The sequence below is a fragment of the Phasianus colchicus genome, chromosome Z (assembly GCF_987193195.1).
Source record: "Phasianus colchicus chromosome Z, bPhaCol1.hap1.1, whole genome shotgun sequence".
Taxonomy (NCBI): Eukaryota; Metazoa; Chordata; class Aves; order Galliformes; family Phasianidae; genus Phasianus; species Phasianus colchicus.
In genome coordinates, this window is record NC_143476.1 from 56,206,475 (window position 1) to 56,228,884 (window position 22,410).

At 38.1% G+C, this 22,410-nt stretch overlaps 1 protein-coding gene across 2 annotated transcripts in view; it reads right to left on the reverse strand.

Annotated features, from left to right (window-relative positions):
• The window catches only part of GDA (guanine deaminase), a 32,406-nt gene that overhangs the window by 6,960 nt on the left and 3,036 nt on the right, over positions 1–22,410 (reverse strand). Inside the window, exons 2-13 of one of the 2 annotated variants that reach the window (XM_090131194.1) lie at positions 20,362–20,450; positions 18,514–18,685; positions 15,304–15,391; positions 14,024–14,129; positions 11,354–11,381; positions 9,333–9,440; positions 8,427–8,534; positions 5,525–5,622; positions 4,767–4,834; positions 3,902–3,922; positions 2,165–2,283; positions 1,066–1,093 (exon numbers count right to left, since the gene is read on the reverse strand). In XM_090131194.1, the coding sequence (XP_089987320.1) occupies positions 1,066–1,093; positions 2,165–2,283; positions 3,902–3,922; positions 4,767–4,834; positions 5,525–5,622; positions 8,427–8,534; positions 9,333–9,440; positions 11,354–11,381; positions 14,024–14,129; positions 15,304–15,391; positions 18,514–18,685; positions 20,362–20,450 (1,033 nt within the window). Of the gene's footprint in view, positions 1–1,065; positions 1,094–2,164; positions 2,284–3,901; positions 4,049–4,766; positions 4,835–5,524; positions 5,623–8,426; positions 8,535–9,332; positions 9,441–11,353; positions 11,382–14,023; positions 14,130–15,303; positions 15,392–18,513; positions 18,686–20,361; positions 20,451–22,410 lie in introns of both variants that reach the window. The other variant, XM_031608763.2, reaches the window with a different exon arrangement.

A 22,410-nucleotide genomic window follows, 5' to 3' on the forward strand; every position in this document is an offset into this window, starting at 1 on the left:
AAAAATGCCTCTATCTTTTCTTAAGTTTAAAGCAATGAGATAGTAAGTGAAATGATACAGCAAGAATAACAAAGAACAAGACAACACACCTAACCATTACTACACGAGGATAGCGACAGGGATTAAGAAAGATACATCACCAATTGCCTTAATACTTTACCATCATCCAGATCTGCAGGTGCTGGGGAGCCCCGGTTGCAGCGAGGATTTGGAGAGCCTTTCCCAGCAACTGGGAGCACCTACGCAGTGCATCCATGCATAGGTGAGGTCTCCAACTCCGCTACAAGAGGGTCCAGCTTTTATATAGCTGAATGAACAAGTTTACATGAGGATTAGGTAGAAACATCTGGTTTCATTCTCCCTCTGGATTCCACCTCAAGCCTGGCCAGAACTCAAAGAGGAATCAATGAAGTTTGTGTACAATTAGGCCTTGACTCTATGCTTCTAAACAAGGAAAGTTAACACATCCTCACAACGCTTTATCTAAGCTACATCTCTTGCTAACGAGATGTTTTGTCTAAGATACATATTTTGCTAATGATCATAAACATCTTGCTAATGATCAGACAAGGATGGCATATAACGCTGTGTTATGAGATTCATCCAGAGGTAACCTTTGATTCAAGGTCTACCATTAGGCCTTTCTACTGCAATTCAGCAGACACAAAACCTGCAAATACACATTTATACATAGACAGTTGTTGCAGATTGTCTCAGCTAACACAGGTATCAAGTGGCAGTACCAGTCACATACTACAAGAGCAAGTGGCTTGCATAAGTCATTTGTTTTGAACTGGTGATTGGCAGTGCATAAAGAAAACCAGTGCTACTTTATTGCGAATCACAATTTAACTCATGCCACAGATGAAGATAACTGTGGCTACAAGTCTGGCAGGTAAGCTTGTGTATCTGCCCATGCCAAATTGCATACTTTACTACGTCAGAAAGAATTAAGATTATACTGTTTAATTTTTACTAAGCTGGTATAAATGAATGTAAAGCAACCTCCACACTGTGTCAAAGATCAGAGACACATGCAATAACACAGGAGTATTTTGAACTTACCTAGATAGAGAAACTTCTGGAGATAATCCTGTGAGAAAAAAGAGAAAGACATTCAGCAAACCATATTTACAGTCCCAGATCAAAATTATTTGAAACTTGAAACAACTGATAACAATAGTTTTCCTAAATATGCTAATGAAATTAAAACTTAAGCTTAGTCTACGCGTTTCCTCATAAATAATTTTCATTAAAGAAGCTGTCGTATTTGTCAGGAAGAAAATATTGCACAAGTCTGACAATATAAACAAAAATATAAATAAAACAACATTTTAGAGCTCTCCAATTCATTTATTTATTGAAAAATAAGACAAAATTCTAAGCATTTTTATACTCCTAAGAACTGATAACTTAGCTAAAAAAGTTTAGGCTGATATTAACAAACACTCATTCTGGAACTATTTGAACTAGGAACAAGATTTCAAATAACAGAATTTAATCTGAATTCTTGTAGCTGAAGCAAAGTAAGAAAAAAATTACTTCATCCAGTTATGTATTTGTTTCTAAGTAAACAGAGACAGTGATAGCCTTCTGGCCTCATCAGTAAATTCAAGTTTCTGCTGTTCACTGAATTTTTTTGATCATACAAAAATTTGTTTGAGAAAGTGTCCCCACTGTATAACACAAAAGGTTCTCATATGTTGCATAAAAGCTGTGCTTTGAATTCAAATTAGCTATCTTTAGCTCTTCCTTAAGTAAGTATACAGTCCTAGTGAAGCCATGGTAATTCAGCCTTTATCTGGGAACAGATTGCCATTCTTGAGTGTGAATTCAAAATGTTAACTAAGTTGCTTTTCCTTGATGGCAGCGCTTTGGCACTGTAAATAGTGAGCTCTAATGATCAGCCAGCTCTAATAATCTGTGCATTAAGATGCTACATGCATTTCCTCTCACACTGACATACCTATGCCTGCCACTGAGGACAGTAACCTCCTAAAAACACCTCTGCACCTCTTGGGCTGAGCTACAGACAGCAGCAGGGCAGTTCACACGATTCTTGTTACTGGAACAGCCGCAAAGAGGCTTTCGTACTGGCTGTATCACAGACCTTTGCCACATTATTTCTAGTTATTTTCTGGATCATTAATCGTGATCAGATTACCTCGAAAGTATCAGCAGAGAACAAGTCAAAAGGGCTGTCTGAGGCCTTAGTGTTGATCAGCAGTGCATCAAATTCTTTGCCAACCTCGAAGTTCCCAATCACATCATCCAGTCCTAGAGCTGAGAGGGAAAGCAAGCTTATACACAGATCCTCAGTGCAAGTCTCTTTCTGTTACATGGAAGCATCTGAGAACTTATCTCGGGTGTTTGTGATTAAAAACAGAATATAAGAGTTTAGGCGAATGCATGGAAAAACATGGAAGTAAGTAAATAAGTAGGTCAGCAGTATTTTTAAGCAACTTTTCCTTAAAATCACATGTATTTTGGTGAACTTGTGAAAAGTATCTGTAAAAGAAATCTGGGAAACAATTGAAACCTTTCTTTTAATTTTTGTTTTTTGAATATTCTCCTCTAATTCTGTGTCATTGCAGATCCTATGTATAGACCACTAGCTGTTAAAAGCGGAATAATAATTACTAACAATGCAAAAATACCGAGGTTCTAAAAGAGGCAGTGAGAGGAAGAAAGAGAAATAATGATGTACATAATAACATCCACCTTGCTAAAGAAGCCTAAGATCTAATTGCTTTTGTTTGTAAAACAGCTTAAGTATCTTTGGCAGGTTGTACAGACATGTTACAATAGTAGATAAAAACAAGCTGTGTTGCGAGGATGACCAGGAGTAATTAGTAACCAAGAACAATATGGTGAGAGAAATGTTGCATCCAGATATGCTGGTCCCATGCCCAGCTGTCTGGCTTGTTTTACAGTCTGTTATCCAGCTTTGTTAATCCAAGCATTGCTGCACCCTCTGCTTCTTGGTTGCACAAGCACTGAAAACCCAAAGTGAAAGTGAGTACAGAATACCTAAATATAGACATTTGAGGCTTATTGGAAATAATTCAGGATAGCCTGAAGATGTTAAATCATCTGCATATTCAATCTGCTTTTCCAGTATTCAGGAGTTGAACCAAGTTATCAAAAAGGGTAATATCTGCACAGAATTTGCCCACTTGTTTTCAGATAGCTCCTGTCTGACAGAGGAAATTCAGTTTTAAGTAGTGCATGCAAGAGCTTCACAATACATTACAAATGTTTAAACTCCTCAAAATGGTAAAATATTCTGTAGTTTCCACTACAGTGATGTATCTCTTTATGTTTGTGAGCAGAATGCAATTTTTAGAATAAACACAAGAGGGTGACAAGCATTTAGACTTTCAGTAATCAAGTTATGGCAAGAAAAAAATCTCATTTAAATTTCCCCAAATTGTACTTATCCATGCTACTGGAAGGTTGTATGAATAATTTATATTCTACCCTTGCAAGTGATAGAACAGTTCAAAACCAATACATAAAACAATTTTTCTTGTAATCGAAGAACCTAGACAAAAAAAGCATGAGAGTAAATAGGAGTGGAAGCCATCCGTGAGTCTTTCTAATTGGCATGGCAAAGTTATGAGCACCAATGATTAAGGGCTAAGGATTTTTCAAAGAAAATATACTGCCCTAGAAAATCATTAAGATGCTTTTATTAAACTGTTAATATTTACAGAAACACATTACTGTCACAACTGTGGTATTGTTATGAGACATACGAATATATCAAAGCAAATAAAGTTTTGAACTTCACTCTGGAATTAGGAAATCTGTGAGTTTCGGCCATCTTTTATATACAGAGACATCGTATCAAAAACAGGGGTGGTTTTCTATGTATATTAATAAAGAAATTTATTCTTACCTTGGCTTCCTCCTAGAGTTGCTAGTCGAAAAGCTTCTTTAAGAGTTAGTTCTGCGTCACTCACTTTATTAATTTTAAGGGCGTTAGATGCTATCACCGTTTTTCTGATAGCATCAAGCATAGAAGCTGAATATCCACCAGCAACATCTAGAAGGGATCAGAAACTTAGAAACAAGCTGCGGGAATAACTTTGGTAAATTATTATGAGCTTTGCTTAAGTGTTACAAAGTGTAAGAGGTGTTAAATGCAAAAAGTGTAATGCTATGCATTGTCTTTAATTGTGTGATTCCTAAAACGTGCTCTTATATACAAGGTCAGGTAAATAAAGCATGATGCAGAACAGAAATCAAAATCAGAAAAGCTGTTATTCGGGCATTGCTTACTCTTTTGAAAGGAACAAAACTACTCTCTCTCTTTTTTTTTTTTTTTTAACCACCTCCAGATAGTGATAAAAAGTAGGTCCACAAGTTGGAGGCATGCTGACTTTCAATATAAGTAGGAGGGTATGTTTTTATGTTTTTTTATGTTTCAGCAGGACAAGGGGAAATCGTTTTAAGTTGATGGAAGTTCAGGTTGGATGCCAGGGGGAAGTTCTTTACTATGTGAATGGTGAGGTGCTGGAACAGGCTGCCCAGAGAGGTTGTGGATGCCCCATCCCTGAAGGTATTCAATGCCAGGTTGGATGGGGCCCTGGGCAGCCTGGTCTAGCATTAAATGTGGAGGTTGGTGGCCCTGCATATGGCAGGGCAGTTGGAGATTCACGATCCTTGAGGTCCCTTCCAACCCGAGCCAACCTGTGATTCTTTGATTCCTTTTTTGTGTCTTACAATGATTTCTACAAGAGATTCTTCTTAAAGCTACCAACCTGTGCCAAGGCCAACCTTCACATTGTGCTTCAAAACATTTTTTACATTTAAGATGCCACTGTGCAACCTGGAGTGGAACAAGAAATGTTTTCTGTGAGATATATACAGTGGAAGGTTGGTTTCTGCAATTTAGTAAGGGGTAAGACTTAGGGCAATTTCATGAAAAGGGTTCTCAGAGCACACGTGACAGATCAAGTCTTCTAGATTTTTTCATTCATAAATCTGGATGACAGATTTTAACCATTAAAAGTAAAAGCAAATTTCCCTAACAGAAAGGTTTAGGTTCCTAATAAAATAGTTTTAGTGTTATCTGCTGAAAATGAACTCTCAGCACAACCGTGTGGAAAGTCCAAATATGGTGTAAAATATACTCTAAGAAGGTGGGAGGTCACTTCACAAGTGCCAGTAAGTCATGGCAAACAAGATAATACTGATTATATTAAAAGCAAACTGACATTTTAACAATTAGTACAGTTCCCCAGTCATATACTATCCAGTATCTCATTTCTGTTAAAATAACTAAGACTATGCAGCACCTTCCCATTTTGCAAAAATATGTAAATATTTTTGGGGAGAGGGGAGCTGGCCTGAATCTACCATTAATAAAAAGTTTTAAACAAGAAATATTCATATGTATGTGATTATGCTCAAAGATCGCAAGCCAGTCCAGAGTAAACTTCTTACTGTTGGATAGAGGGAACTATGTGAAAAACAGCTCTGTCCAAATGTACACCATTATCTTCTTTGATTAACTTACGAAAAGTTAGAACTGGGGCAATGTGCAACTGCAGCTCCACGAAGATTAAAAAGTCCCAGCTCTTCTTCAGAAAGATGACAGGCATGAGCCATCACTGTCTAAAGAGAAAGAGAATCACCAATTTTACTCAAAGAAGCATTTACTTCAGTGCCCACAAGTTTTTGTTGCACTGCTTTCAGTAGCCAATAAGCCATCTGTTACCAGCAAGGGAAATAAATGCACATTTTGTATGAAGCTCCTGAAATCAAGAGGGGAAGAGCTTTCACTAGCATCAGTAGGCTTGACACATCGCTTCCTCAGCTTTTATTCATTTACTTATACAAAAAGATAAGCTGCTACGGTGTTTTGTGGTAGCTGTGATTATCACACAGCTGCATGAAACGAAAACAAGAACACCGTACTCAGCATAACACTGTTGCAACTTTATTATTTGTATTCATAGCTACCACAGAGATGAAGTATTGGAACTAGAATTGCAACGATAGAAGTGGAAGACTGTATATGTTGAACTCTTAATGCATGTCCCATTGTCTCTAAAGTTTTGAATGAAGTAGACATCTGAAATATTCTTTTAATCAAACTAGCTCATTTGCTACGTGTCTATGTTTGTTTTCTTGCCCTACACTTCTGATTTTAGAAATAAGTATATTTTGTATACGCAGAACAGAGAAATATGAGATAGTATCATTTAACAGGACATAAAACAATTATTAGATCAGCCTACTTCAGATTACCTCAAATGCCAAATACCCACTCAAAGAAAAGAATATGATATGGCAAGAGCTGTTGGGCCTTTCAGTGTAATGATACAAATGACAAGTGCACTGGGACTGTTTTCACTGAGCATCTCCTAATGGCGCTGTATCTTTGCCTTCTTTACTCATTAAGCTCAAGTGAAAATCAGCTAGCAGGGAGAATAGTCACATCTTAAGTTAAGGATAAAGATTTGGTAGCTATGTCAAAATGCTGTCATTTTGTTTTAATTGAGATCACTTATATATATAGTCTGGAAAAAAGGAGGGTGAGGGAGACATCATCATCCTCTGTGACTATCTGAAAGGAGGCTGCAGAGAAGGTGCTGGTCTCTTTCCTCTGGTAACAAATGACAGGATGTGAGGAAACAGCCACACATTGTACCAGGGGAGGTTTTGATTGAACACTGGGAAGAATTTCTTCACAGAGGGCATGGTCAAGAACATGAACAAGATGCCCAGGGAAGTTGTGAAGGCCCCATCCCTAGAGTATTTAAGAGACATGTGGACACTACGCTTTAGTGATGGGAATTGGTAGATCAGGTTGACGGCTGGACTTAATGACCCTGATGTTTTTTTTTAACCTAAATGATGCTACAATTCTACGAAATATTTGAGCCACAGCCCTGAAAAATTAAAAACAAACAAAAAAATTTGCTATCTTAGTCCTTATATCTGGGAAGAGGTGAGTGCTGTTTTTTATGCTCGTATTTAATAGGATGCTTCCTCAAAGAACAAGGAGCCTAGCATCAAAAGGCACTGGTAACCCCAAATTTCAGTAACCACTGGCAGTGCTGTAAATATAAACATTTGACAGAATTGAGACTCGCTTTTTTCTGGCACAAGTATTTGGCTCTACCACACTGATGCAAAAAAAAAAAAAAAAAAAAAAAAAACCATGGACAGTGTGATGTAACAGAACAAAATTAATACTGGTTTAGAATTTAAGTAGCTTGTACTGATTTCTCAGGTAAAAAAGACAGTAAATACCAAATTTACTTGTAGAAATTTTCAAAGACAGAAAAGGGAAGTTCAATAATTAATCCCTATCAAGTTTCCAGCTTTCCTTCATGCCTTTGAAAATTTTAAATTTTAAATATGAGGAAAATGGAGTACTGCCAAAGAATTACTAATCCTATATTGCCAGTAGTACCTAGTCTCCTTCCAATCCTACTGCTGTCAGTCCTCTTACGTTCCTTGAAAACAGGCACAGGGAACACAGAATCGTAGAGTCACAAGGTTGGAAAGGACCTACAAGATCATCTAGTCCAACCATCTTCCCACCACCATTGCTACCACAAGCTACTAAACCGTATCTCATAGCTCCTCATCCAGACGCCTCTTGAACACTGCCAGGGACGGCGACTCCACCACCTCCCTGGGCAGCCATTCCAGTGCCTGACCACTCTCTGAGAGAAAGAGTTTTTCCTCATGCCCAACCTAAACCTCCTCTGGTGCAACTTGCGGCCATTTCCTTGGGTCCTGTTTCTTGCCTGGGAGAAGAGGCCAAACCAGTCCTCATCACAGCCTCCCTTCAGGAAGTTGTAGAGTGCAATGAGGTCTCCCCTGAGCCTCCTCTTCTCCAGACTAAACAATCTCAGCTCCCTCAACCGCTCCTCATAAGATCTGTGCTCCAGACCCCTCACCAGTTTCGTTGCCCTTCTCTGGACAAGTTCCAAGGCCTCAAATGTCTTTCTTGAAGTGAGGGGTCCAAAACTGAACTCAGTACTTGAGGTGTGGCCTCACCAGTGCTGAGTACAGGGGGATGATCACCTCCCTGCTTCTGCTGGCCACACTATTTCTAATGCAGACCAGGATGCCATTGGTCCTCTTGGACACCTGGGTGCATGTCGGCTCATGTTCAGCTGAGCATCAACCCCAGGTCCCTTTCCTCTTCACAGTCATGAAATTCGCATAAATATACATCGATGCTTCTCTCCCCTAATTTAAGATAAAGTGTGTGTTTGCCTAAAGTTTCAGTACCTTCATTAACACTTGTGCAACCTGGGAAACAGAAACAGTTTACTTTCTCCCAGATGCCACTGATCTTGACACAACAATACAAACTTTCCAGGTAACCACGATTAACCTGCATATATATTCTACATGGATAAGTCTAATCTATGTTGTGGAAGCTTATATGCAGCTACCTTGCTGGTAAGCAGCTTGTTTTTATCATACAAATCAGTGTAACTCTGATAGGCAGGAAACATGTTCTCCACAACTTTGAGTTCTTCTTCAGTCTCACTTATGTGACTCTGTAATAAGAAAATAAGTAACAGTGAGTTCTTTAAATAGCATTAAGCCTGACATTTCAAATTTCTTAGAAACCTGCTGCTGCTAAGCACATTATGATAGAAAATAATCTTTGTAAAGCCTATTGTTAAATATAGCCCTTAGGCTTTTATTTTCATTGAAGAGATCCAAGTTCCATTTGTTCCTTTAAAACCCATTTGAGAACATATGCCTGGGTAATCCATCCCAGTAGTGTGGTAACATAGCAAACCATCAGGTGTTTGGCAGATGTTTAAGTAGTAAATAAAACGATAGTTATAACTGTGAAGTAAAAAAAGAATAGCAGTGTACCACAGAGTGGATTTTGGGATCAGGCTAACACAGGATATCCTAGAACATTAACAACTTAAAGTAAAAAAGATGAGTAATTGAGACAGAAGGATCAGCAATTCTCTTCTATACATCTGCCCTGTACAGAAAGAGTAGATGGCAGAGAAGCAGACATTGCAACCTTGGGCAAGAGTCAATGACCTTTACCAACAGAAGGGTTGCTCTAATTCACAATACTTTGTGTCAGTCTGCCAGTTGATATTCATCCAGGGATGGAGGAATTGTGCATCCGTCAAGCTATGAGCATTCTAACTTGTTGTGAAGGTCATAATGCTCTTGTACAGTATCATTACAATTTTAATTTAAGAAGAATTTAAAAGATGGAGTTCAAGTTAAGGATGTAATTCAATTGTCTTGTGGACTTTTAAACTGACTGGTCTTTTTAGTTTCTACCCACAACATTTATACTGTAAGCAGAGTTCATGACTTACCTGCACATGGAGATCATGAGTTTGTGCGAAGTCACCAAGCGCATGCAGCAAATCTTCTGTGCAGGAAGGGCCAAAGCGGGGGGTTATTATGGGCAGTACCCTTGGATACTGAAAATATTAAAAAGACATGATTGTGATCCTACATACGTATCAGCAACTATAATTAAGACAATCTCTGCTGCTCATTCCTTACTTTATCCTTGCCAATACAAATAAAACTATAGTCATTTTCTTATTTTTATCAGAAACTTCAGCACAGGAAGAGAATCAAGGTTTCTCTGAAAACAGTTCACAGAATCACAGAATCACAGAATCACTAAGGTTGGAAACGACCTATAAGATCATCCAGTCCAACCATCCACCTGTCACCAATGGTTCTCATTAAACCATATCCCTCAACACAACATCCAAACGTTCTTTGAACACCTCCAGGGTCGGTGACTCCACCACCTCCCTGGGCAGCCCATTCCAGTGCCTGACCACCCTTTCAGAGAAGTAGTATTTCCTAATATCCAGCCTGAATCTTCCCTGGCGAAGCTTGAAACCATTCCCTCTAGTCCTATCACCAGTTACACGAGAGAAGAGGCCGACCCCCAGCTCGCTACAACCTCCCTTCAGGTAGTTATAGAGAGCAATAAGGTCTCCCCTGAGCCTCCTCTTCTCCAGACTGAACAATCCCAGCTCCCTCAGCCGCTCCTCATAAGGCCTGTGCTCCAGACCCCTCACCAGCTTTGTTGCCCTTCTTTGAACACGCTCCAGGGCCTCAATGTCTTTCTTGCAGTGAGGGGCCCAGAACTGGACACAATACTCAAGGTGCGGCCTCACCAGAGCTGAGTACAGGGGAAGTTTTAATGAACTGAAGTTCTTCTCATTAGAATTCTCTCCTCATGTGATTTTACCAGACTTCAGCAGAATCACTGGATGTTTCTTCATATTTGCTCACATTCCACAGTTCAGTATTCATTATGAGAAATGAGCCAGACGAATAACCAGACCTGGTTTTGAGTCCTTCATTTGTGAGCACCAAAGAGGTAGAAAAGCAAAACTGCAGTTATGTAAAGCCAAAGCCTTTTCTTGCTTGGTCCTCTCCTCTCACCTTGCAGTGGACCAAACTGCCCCTAAAGTCCCTATACTTAACAGATAGGATGATCAGTAGCACCACAAGATACACTGTACAATAGGAAACAGTGGGTACCTGGACTACTTTGCTCTCCTGGATTAAAATTTTCATGAAGAGTTAGACAATAGTTTTATAATTCTACCTTAAGAAACTGTCAGTACCTCCCTTTCTTGTGCACGTGGAACCAGCAGAGGAAAGCATGTGGTAACTTGGCTTGAAGTTTCTTATAACATCTCTCAGACATAAGAAGCTCAAGACATCTGAACATCAGTTTACTCATCAATACAAATGATCTAGGCATTAAGCCTGAGACATCTATCCTCAAATAGATGTAGGTAGATATAATGGTGTAGATATAAATGACAACAAATTAAACCATCAAAAACAAAAGACTGATAAAAAAGTAGTATTCCTGCTTGTAATACTGGAGTATCAGCCTGCGTCTATCTTCTATCCACGCGGTAGAAGACGTGGTGACACAAAATACTACTTTGATAATGGATTAGTAACCGTGCTGAAAAGACATTGCTTTCTGTTACCGAAAACTTCTATTACTCATCTACTTATGTGCCAGAGACCTGGGGACTGACTTTCACCCTTCTTTACAGGAAACTGTTCTCTGCCAGATGCTTAACACTTTAAAGTGAATAAAGAACATTCACAGAACATTACTTTTTTGTGCTCTGACCATACAAAACTGAATTTGTGCTTGCTATAAGTCAATTTCATAGCATCGCAACTAGCAGAACACTTTGCAGAACAATGACTTCCCTGCTACACAGAAAGGGCTGCACATTTATTGTCATGAAGTCAGTAGAATTTGTCAACAGATTAACTACTTCCTGTTTGCACACAACATTTTCTGAATACAGAAATCAATAGGAAGGAGAACTCTACTTACTTGTCTTTCCAGTAGTTCTCTAACAAACCTGCAAAAGGATTGGGAAAAAAAAAACACCTATAAATATCAGCTGTAATCTGTATAATAATTTATAAAAAATAGAGAAAATATTTACTTAAATGTTCTTTAGAACACTTCACACATAGATTAACATTTGGACCAGAATCTCAGATGACATACAAAGGCGCAGCACAACCAAGTCAGGACAGTCACAAGACATTATTCTATTGGGAATTTGATCCTGAATATGCAAAATCTTCATTCACAATAATATTAGACTAGTAGTAATTACTTTGAGTTCTCAGTGGAAACAAAATACATTACAATACATGCATTGAAAACATATCTGGACAGTGCTGCTGCAAATTTAAGAAAAAAAAATCTTATCTATCCCAGAATTAAATACGGTCTGATTTTAAATACTATTTTTAATAGACGCTGACATATTTCATATGTTGCTTACAATAATTGTAAATATCCTCATTCACTTACAGGACCCTTGATTTTCTGGAAATGCTTGTACATCAAAGAAAATACACAGTAGATTTATTTCATTACGTAAAAGAAGCTACTTTGGGGACACCTACAGAAAGCTACAAACTGCCAATATGGATAGTTAAGGCTGCCCATGGAGCAAGATGGGGCAAATGAAATCTTCTCTGGTTTTGAAGAGAAAAACATCTCCAAACTGGACAGGGTCTCTAAATTTTTACATCACAGATTTTAGTCCCAAAACCCCATCAAGTTAGTCACAACAAATGTTAGATCACATTTCTCTTCAGGTAGAAAAGAAAATGATGTAGGAGCTAGATTCACAACACTGATACTGGTGCCGTATCACCAACTGGAAATGAGAGATCTATGCTCAGTTTCTGTAATGAGCAAAGGAACTTCCACACCATTGCTGGACTTCACCATGTGAATGGATGTTTGTCTGTCTTTCTTCTTATTGATTCACCTGATATGTTAACTAAATATTCCCTGTATCAGAAACTGGAATACAAGCATCATCCAACACCTCGTGATGGTTATTTTCATTCTTTTTCACATTGATTAAATGTCAGCAGCATTATTTTGAAAATGAAAATCCTAGCCATAAGTAATTTATACTTTGTTGGTATACATACTTCTCTATAAAGAAATAACCTCAGGTTCAAACATCTACTGTAAAACAGGTATGGACATGAGTCTTCCTCCTCAAAGTAGACCATTACCAGTGGCACATGCAGTATTCTAGCTTTCATTTCATCAACTTTTTATTCAAACTCTTCAAAGCAGAAGGGAAGATTGAAATGAAATACTTGGAATTGCACATTTCCTCCATGCATAAAACACAAATATTTCCACAGGTTAACTGCAAAGAATTGAAAGTTTTCTGACAATGTAAGAGATCACATTTCTTAGTTTGTTTTTGTTTAAGAAACAAAAACTCTCCCTCTTCAGGAAAGAGCTTTCTCCTCCTTCTAAACTTGTATTGGTTAGGTTCAGGCCTGATTAGGTAAGTACTGACATATGCCAACGGGCAGACATTCTTCAGAGTATCTCTGTGCAGTACCTATGGCACACTCTCACCCAACGCTGAAGGACATCAGTTATTAACAAAACCACACAAGAATGGAGCGGAGACATGAGACATGTACTTAAATGAGAGCCTTTTAAAGCTCATTCTGAATCTTTAAAAATGGCACAACTAGTTCTGCCACTTTCAGGCCCATTCATCAGTACTGACAGTATTACAAAAAAAAAAAGAGGGATTTAGGAAACAAAAGCAAACATGACTAATATTACAAATTTCGAAATGTCTTCAAATACAAACACCATTGGAAACCTATTACTGTTTTTAACTTTTAATAACACTATTCTAGCATGATTTGCAAAAACAAGCTAGCAGTTTTACTGAAGCACTGTAAGAGATTTAAAATAATGTTTGGTAATTTCTCCTACAGCATGGTCTTTGAAACATGGTTGCATAAATAGTAGCACGAGCAAACTCATATTTCAGTGTTGTGAGTCTAGGTCCAGCAAAGACATTTAAGCATTTTCACAAAGTGGACACAGAACACAGAGGAAGGCTGAGTCAGCAGGCACCCATGCTTCAGTCCCGGATTCCCCTCTGAGCTACAGTAAATCCACCATGCATACTGTTTCAATTTGATTCTCCTGCATTCACTCAGCTACAAGTTAGGGTGGTTTCAATGGCGTCACACTGTAAGAAAAGCAGAACTTGGAATATCTAAAATTTGGAATACAAAAGCCGATTCCTACCACTTTAGGAATCAAACTTTATTCTAAATGGAAAAGTAGATATATCAGAAGTTAACGGAGGCAAAGGAACCAATTCCCTAACCCAGCACTCCTGTCAGGTCACATAACTTCTCCCCACAGAGATGTGAAGAGGATGTAGAAGGCAAGCCACAACATAGATATGTCCTTTCCAAAACATGCTGCTGCAGCTTCTCCCTTTGGAAGAGTCACAGAGAAATTGCATGCGCAGTGCAGCATCTGTGTAAGTATTGAATCACCAGAACTGTGGAAAACAATACTGCAGGAAGATCAGTTCCTAGTAACAGTTCCTACATCTGTAAATCCCTGATCAGCTCCATGCTCACTTCTCAGATGTATTAAGAAGTCTTATTTCCAAAGGCTTTGCCATCCATTTAATCATCTTACCTTTCCATCTCTTGGACAGAATCAGCTGTAGTCTCTTTGTAATGTGGCACAGCATCATTTATATCCATACAGACCTTGCCAACAAATGCTCTTTGCCCAAATTTATCTGTTGAGATGCATAAGAAAATAAAACTCAAAACTACTGCTTCTCTATAAAAACTGCTACCAAAGTCCACATTGAAATCAAAATAGTAAATTTCACCCCTGAGAGCTTCACTTTAAATGAAGAGAATCCATGGTGTTTTCTTATCTTTAAGGTGGGGCTATACTTGTAAACTTTAAACCCAAAATGAGATAAGTAGGAGTTCTCCCTTTTCATGTTAATATCCAACTTTGAGTTATAATTGAGGACCACAACCAGAATTCCTCACGGCAGTGAGAGAAGATGACTGCTGCGAAGCAGAGGATGAGAAACTCATGCATCAAGGTACTCATGGATCATCTGCTCCAGCAGATGAGCACTTTGAGCTGAAAAAGCCACAAAGAGCTCAACAAATCTTCTCTCCATAATAAAAAGAAATGAGGGTCCTAACATGCCTCCCACTTGCAGCTGGAGCTACTTCTAGCCTCTTTATTGGGATTCATCAATACCAGGATTGAGAAGTCAGGTGTAACTCGTAGCTCGTAAACACATTTCTAAATTGGATTTCTTTTGCCTATCTTTTAAGTCTGAGTCGTAGAATGCATTGGCTTCAAATTCCTAGGTTTCCTACAAAATCAGGAAGACTGGGAAATATTTGGTGAGATTCTGATTAAATCACTTTCTTACAGGAGATGTCCTTCGAGAAATCCTGCAACAAACATAAAACTTCCACAGAAACAGCAGCCATCTGTGACTGTGAACAGAAAGAGGGAAGAGATGAAGGGTGTGTAGGAATTTTTTATGCTGATTTCTAAATGAAACTTCCGCGTATCGGGAAATTGAAGCACTGACTGCACCTGTTGTCATTCAGCCCTTTAATCCTCAACCAGCAAAAAGGCTGGAAACAGCAGAGGACTGCAGCTGAAGAAAAACTCCAGCATTCGTTACTCATGCTCAGTCAGCAGCTGATTTAGGAATGAAGAACAGAATGAAAAGCAGAGAGAGAGGGAGCAAACAGTAGGAGAGAGATAGTTAAGTGAAAGGTAACTGGGCTGGATTTGGAGACATAGGATGACAGAAAAAAAATGAAAAAAAATCAATTTTGTTGAAGGTCACATCCCTTGCTAATTTGAAACTGCCAAGTTCTGTTTCCTTTAGCAGTCAGCACATCCTTCCAAACTCACTCCTGCAGTCTTACCTATGATGTCAGCCAGAAGAAGAGAAGTATCTGTGTAAATTGTTGCAAAGTAGCAAGCTGTAGTGGTGCCATTCTTCAGAGTTCGTCTCTATAAAAAGAAATCAGTTTCAACAATTTGGAAAAAAATAGTCTAGCTGTCAAAATGCAGAACTGCCAGTCTGATTGCAAACTGCAAGAACATTTGGTTATTGTGAAATCCTGCAAGAATTACAGTCAAGTAAAAAAGGGAAGGTAAAATATAGCTTTTTAATTCCATAATCACTTTTTAGAGTCTGAGTTAAGAAATACAAAAACTCCTCTTCCAAAGTGATGTAGGTCTTCAACAATTGCTAAGCCCATAGAAACCAGTCTTTCTTCATTCAAACTGAAAACTGAATTCTGATTTATGTCTAGTTTGAACTGTATGGAGTAACACAAACAGCCAGTTATCTATGCTATTTTCTCATTTGGAAAGGCTCTCTATTTCTTAAAGTGAAGGAAAAATTTTCTAATGTTAGCAAAGCAAGAGTCTTGGAAGAAAGTAGTAGTTTTTATTTTGGCACTTTGTGTGGCTTGAAAAAATAGTCAATTACACAAAACCCTCATCCCTGAACCCAAAGTAACAAACTCCAGGGTAAAAGTAAGCTGAGAACTGCTCAGAGAGGAATTTAATTATTTATGTAATCACACGATTTGAAAGTAGAGGATATTCCTGCTCATATTACTTTTGGAAGACATAACAGCAGATGAAGACTCATTTAAAGTTACGTTAAGTCATTTATAACTTTTTTTGATTTGGGGACTAATGCATGGTGTATTGACTTCCTATCCATAGTAAAGGATTAAATTGGATTCTGGCTAGAATGTAATTTGAGAATTCTTTCTTTACAGGATAAAAGGTGGGACACCCAATGTAATGCATATTTTAAGATTGGCTGCAGTTAATTAGTTACTTTCTCAGCTTTTGAAATCCAAAGTTCTGTGTTTGTGGATTTCTAAAATGATTGTCAAGTAAAGACTAAAACTTTCTTTTTTTTTTTTTCCTGAAAATATCAGCAGGAAGAATTGGCTTTTCCCAAATTTGAGGCATCAGAGGATGTTCCAGCTATAATCCACCAAACTTCACTTAGTTTGTGTGCTTTTCAGAGTATAGTGATCATTATAAACAGAATATTGTTGTTTTTTTTTTTTTTTTTTTTAATTTTCAGTATGTTTTAATTACAACCTCAAAGGTACAAAGACTCATATCTGATTCCTGCAGATTTAGGCTATTTCTAGTAATTGAATATTACTCTAATCCCCAAAGCATGATTAGAGTCCGTTAGAAAAATATCACAATCTTTACATTATAACAAGCTGGGATAATTTTCAAACGTATTCATTAGTTTAGTCACCCTTAACTCTTGTTAACTTTTGGTCTCAATTCATGAGGAAGTTCCACAGCATTACAAATTGTAAAAAAAATCACATTTTTAAATGCAGCACTCAGGCAGTGTAACTTCTAGTACATCTTATTTAGGCCAGTTTCTTTTTATGTACTTTTATCTTATTCTTTGTTTGCTGCCTTTATAAGCTAAACAGACCAACAATTTTTAGCCTCTCTTCCTATTTTCCCCTGTCTTTGACCTTCATGCTTTTCTACCTTCACTTCATTCTGCCCTCCTCCTGCCACTTTGAGCTCTGCATGAAAAACTCAAAATAATGCCGTGCCACTGATTTATAATAGAACTTCACTCATTCATATGTCTTTTCCAGGACCACAGCTGAAGACTCAGAGGGCGTTTTACTAACCCATGGCAATTATGCCAAAGTTACGCGCGAAGTAGTATTCATTCTGTCTTCCAACCTGATTAAGACTGCAGAGAATCTCTGAGAAGATGGCTCTCAGAGTACCTTTATACCTTGAGCCCTTTTATACAGGAAACTATTGGACAGGAAACTATTGGACAGGAAACTATTGGTTCCATAACTGAGATTATTTCGGCAACAAAGGAACACCAAATTCTGAGAACATTAACTCTATATATAGCTGGATATCTTTCTGACACACTTGGCCATGACGCTCTGCAGACCTGCAAGTATTCTGCAGAATTTGGGCACAAAAACACTTTTCTGACACTGCCCTACCTACTTGATATAAAAAAGACAAGTCTAGCCATTGTGCTAATGCCTCTTCAGCTAACTTTGAGCACTCACTGGCAATTCTTTTCCAGGTGGAAAAAAAAAAAAGGTTACTAAATATGCTGCACAGTGAGCACTTGATCTGTGCTGACATCACTCCATCTGAACTGATGCAGACTGTAACACTATGCTGATGTACATAGCTAGAAGGCAAGATCACCTCTACGTTTTATGTAGCTGAAGGCATCTGTGCTTGCTTCTAGATTTTATGATCAAGTTTCTCTTAGCTGCTTTTATTAGGGTAAGACGACACAAAGCCATTTTTTAGAGATTTGTGTATTTCAGATTCACTCTGTTATTATTTTGACAACACGGTTTCATAGAATTAGACAAAGGCAAGGCAGCTTATACCAGTGAAGTCATTTAATTCTTGTGAAGATATTTCAGTCTACATATTAAAGGACACTTTCCAGTTATATCAGAGAATCAGTACTCTGTGATACTACATCTCCGCTTATTGTTCAGTGAGTGGAATTTGATCTGAAAGCTTCTTTACTACTCAGAACCAGCACAGCTCAAACACAGCTTATTTCTATGTGCCACAGTACCAGCAACAGACTTCATCAGCAGTGAAAGGTATTCCTGCTGCAGTGATTTAAGCTGTAGAACTTCCTCAGTTGCTCCAAAACACCCCGGTATTGCTGGCAGTGAAAATTGTCTCCTCCTTCACCAAGAGTTTGCACAAGATATATTCATAAAACAGAGGATTTATGTATAAAAAAAATAATCTCTGATTTTTTTGTTTATTTGCTCTTACTTTGTCTGACTATTTCTGAAAGTACACTGAAAGTACTCATCAGTATAGGTCACTATACTCAGATATGAGAAAAGATGTTTGTTAATCCATTGTGTGACTAAAGGAACTGTCAGAACAAGACTGGAAGTAGTAGGAAACAATCTTGGCTGGCAATTAGAACAGTGTGTGTGTTGTCAGTTTTATCTCACTTTCATGACATTAAAAAGTGCTATCCTATCTCTGCTGACCTTCTGACTTATGTGTATTTTAAAATACGAATGTGGTCAATACGTACAACAGTTTGCAATACTTACAACAACTCTGGTGTACACTTCTTCTGCAAAATCACTGTCTTTGTATTTTGCCTCTGTTGGGAATGTGTAAGTAGTCAACCACTGCAAAAGAGGTAGATCTACTCTTGTACCAGCAAATAAGTACTGAGGGGCATGAATGTGGGTATCAACCAATCCCGGCATGAGGAATTCGCTGTGGATAGAAAAGAAAACTCTAGTAGTAAAAAAGGTTCACAGTTTTTTTCAAGGTAAGTAGTTCTGCTTTAGGCAGGATGTTTAATCAAAAGCCACAGAAGCAAGACACAAGTAGAAATTAACCTTATTCTTTCAGCATCAGCATATCCACTCCTGCTACAGCCTTACTCAAGCTCCTTTTTCTGTACGAAGTAGCTGACTAACTTTTATACAGAATAACAGTCAGCTACCTGACAGGGAAGCAATCTGGGGTTAGATATTAACGTAAGAGCATGACAAAATCCATTTGTGTTTAATATTTACCCAGACTGAATACTAAGAAGTAAAGGCTAACTGGCTTTACGATAGCTAACATTACTCCACTTGAAAAAGATTCAGTCTTGCTTCCCAATATGGATGTATTTATAAAGACTCATTTATTAAAATGTTAACTGCATGCGTCCCAGTTTTCCTCCACTACATGTACCTGTATCTATGAACCTATATATGTGCTCAGTCAAGAATTGTCAAGGTTCAGTTGAAGAACAGACAGTGTATCTACAAACACAGATGCAGATGTATCTGAAAAAAATCAGTCTTCAGTATCTTGACAGGAAAGGCATCTTTGCAATGAAAGTGTATAAAGTTTGTTGCCATGAATACTCACACGATAACAGGGATCAGTATAGCAATATCATTGCTATAATTATTTTGTTTTGTGCTGGAACTCCATAGAGGATAAAATTTTTCCCAGCCTTCCCTCCTTCTCCCTGGCTACTGAATGATCAGTGATTTCAACTCTTCATAATTTCCCTTCTTTGTGTTTCCCTGTATGCTAGAAATGCTGAAAGATCTTTCTCAGTCTGATCCACATTCCCAGAACCTTCCATTTTCCCCAGGCTATTTCAAGTGAAGAAAACATCTCATGACTCATATATTCTGTATGATTAGCGTTCCAACAAAGCATACAGATTTTTCAACAACTGAATTCTAAAGCTACCCTGCAGTTCTAGTCCCTAAGCCATGCCTTGTTTACAGCGATGCTACTGTAAAGCATGGTGATTACAATCCAAAACTTACTAGGAAGGAGAGGAATTGCATTGGATAAACAACAACAAAAAAACTCACAGTGCAATACAATGAGAAATATGAGGATCTCTTTTTACAAGGTTTTAATCCTCTAATTTTATTAGTTTTTATAAGGAAGTGTGTCAGAGCTCAAGCAATTTAGTTTTGTATCTGAAATGTCACGGCTATCTACATTTATTAAGTTTAGAATTTCAAGCTGGTTAGCAAGGCACAGCCCCCTGCTCAGAAAATGGATGTGAAAAAAAAAAAGACAACCAGCTGAAGGATGATCTTTGTCTGATACTGCTGTATAAGCCAAAGAGATCAGGCATCAGAACTAAATATGGCATTTTGGTCTGTGCAGTACGAGTCCGCCAGCAGAATTCAGTCATGGCTGCAGTCTCAAACTGGGGAACGCAAAAAACACGCAAGCAGACCTTGCACTCCAGGTCTCGTGCAGGATGCAGGGAGCCCTTCGACTACAAAGTTCAACAGAACTGAAAGGCAGTTTTGCCCTTGAGACAGGATTTAACATGTTCCTTGCCTGAAGTCATTCACATGAACCCACACTACTTTGCTTAGAGAGTGAAATGTATTTGGTGCGGTTGATCTAAACAAAACACATACTGATGAGTCAGTTCTCTTATGTCAGACGTTTTGAATCCCCACTTCTTGGCCAGTTGCTCCTGCTGATCTGCTTGCTCCAGAAACACAATCTGAAAGGAAGGCAAAAATAGTGATATAACTAGAAATCCCACGTTATCTTTAAACGATAGTAAAGGAAGTCATATCTTACAATGGATATACAATTAATAAGAGTGATGTTTGTGTTGAAATATTTAGCCTGCCAGCTATGATTTTCAGCTACCTACTCACAGCCTAATGAACAAGCTTCTCCAGTTGTTTCTAACATGTAAGAGAAGAATGAAGTAATACACTGCACCTATACCTGTAATCTGTATTACTCCCATGTAATACTCCATATATTACAACCTACCATGATGCCTGTAGTACTTAATTACTTTGTCCACGATTGCCTAGCACTGTGCTAAGTATTTCCAAACTTTCTGCTCATACCTTCAATGATGTTTATTTTATTTTTTAAGAGCATGGGAAGGTGAAAGAAGCTAGAGGAAAAAAAAAAATCAGATAATCCTTTAATTTTACAGAACAGATTAAAAACATGCCTAAGGTCTTTATTCCTTAAAACAAACAAACAGACAGACAAACAAACAAACACACCAAAAACCAACCCTCCAGTCTCAGGTTACTCATTCCCATTTTGCTCCCAGAGCGCATTAGCTCCACTGCTGCTGCATTTCTGTTGCCAGCTAAGAGATTTAGCACACTTTTATTCTATTTTCAGATTCTATGGTATTTTAATCTAAAACACGATTCTTGCAGGCTGAATTCTCAGCTTTTCAGTTCTCTCATCTGACAACGCTAGGCTCAACAACTTTGCAAGAAACAAGGATCAGGAGCCCAGGCACTGGGATTGCTGCAACAAGCTCCAGGCAGGATCCAGGTTTCCATGGTGCTGGATGAGCAGAGGACCCCACTGCCTCCTCCAACAGAAGACAGTATATTCTGGGATTTCAGAGCCTATAAATTCTTGCCAAACCACAATTTCTGCCTAAAAATAACACATAGTCTTCTGGGTCCCATGGTCTAAGTAAGAGCTTTTTTCTTGAAACTCAAGACTGATCTAAGACAGATATAAGTTTTGAGGTTTTTTTTACCTTGTCTAAAGAGCAGGTTTAACTCTTTTAGACAGAAAAGAAGCTATTAATATCATATCATATCAACAAATATCACACCTGAAATAATTGCAAGGCTATAGTCCATTACAGGTTCACAAGAAGCAGTGTCTTTTTCCTTCTCAAGAAGGATGTTCAGACCCTTCAGCCAGTTCAACTACTCTATCTGCTGAGGGATCAGAATACAGACCTACCGAAATTTCCGATGAGCAATAAAGAAAATGTCACTCAGATGCCAAAGTAAAAATGGATTCAGAATGACTAATGTTAGTGCTGCTAAACCAAAAAAAAAAAAAAAAGGCAAATGCTGGAAATGGGCGTTGCCATGGAAAAGTGACTATTACATGCTCTTAAAGGGCAAATAAATAAAACACACAAATTGTGGAAGAAATAAAAAAATAATAATTCAAGGGACTGGACAAGTGAAACCAGCAACTAATCCTGACAGTCAGTTCATTACTGCCAAATACAGCAGTGAATGAATAACCAGGACATCTGTGCTCTTTTCAAACAAACTTCCCAATAGAACTGCTCGTTTTTTTCATGAGATATCCTCCACTGCTTTATGAGGCTTTTGTTTTGGCCATCTTTCTAACAGTGAGTTGCTTAAAGTCTTTGAGATCCCAGACTTGCACATTCTCCTGAGTATTTGCTTGTACATTCAATACAGCTGCTATGATTTACTAGGAACCAAACCTTTTAACTAGTTCTACACCCTATCATTGTAAAGTCAAGAAGAAATTCTGTGCCAAAATCACTACAGAATAAGAAAAGTGCACTGGTAAGACTTTGAATTTCCTCTTGTGAATAAGGAAGACAAGGACAGTAACCAGTAATTTGGAAAGGTATTATCACAAAAAAAATCAGGTGGATCACATACGTAGATCAACAGCTGCTAACAGCTGCCAACAGCTGCAAA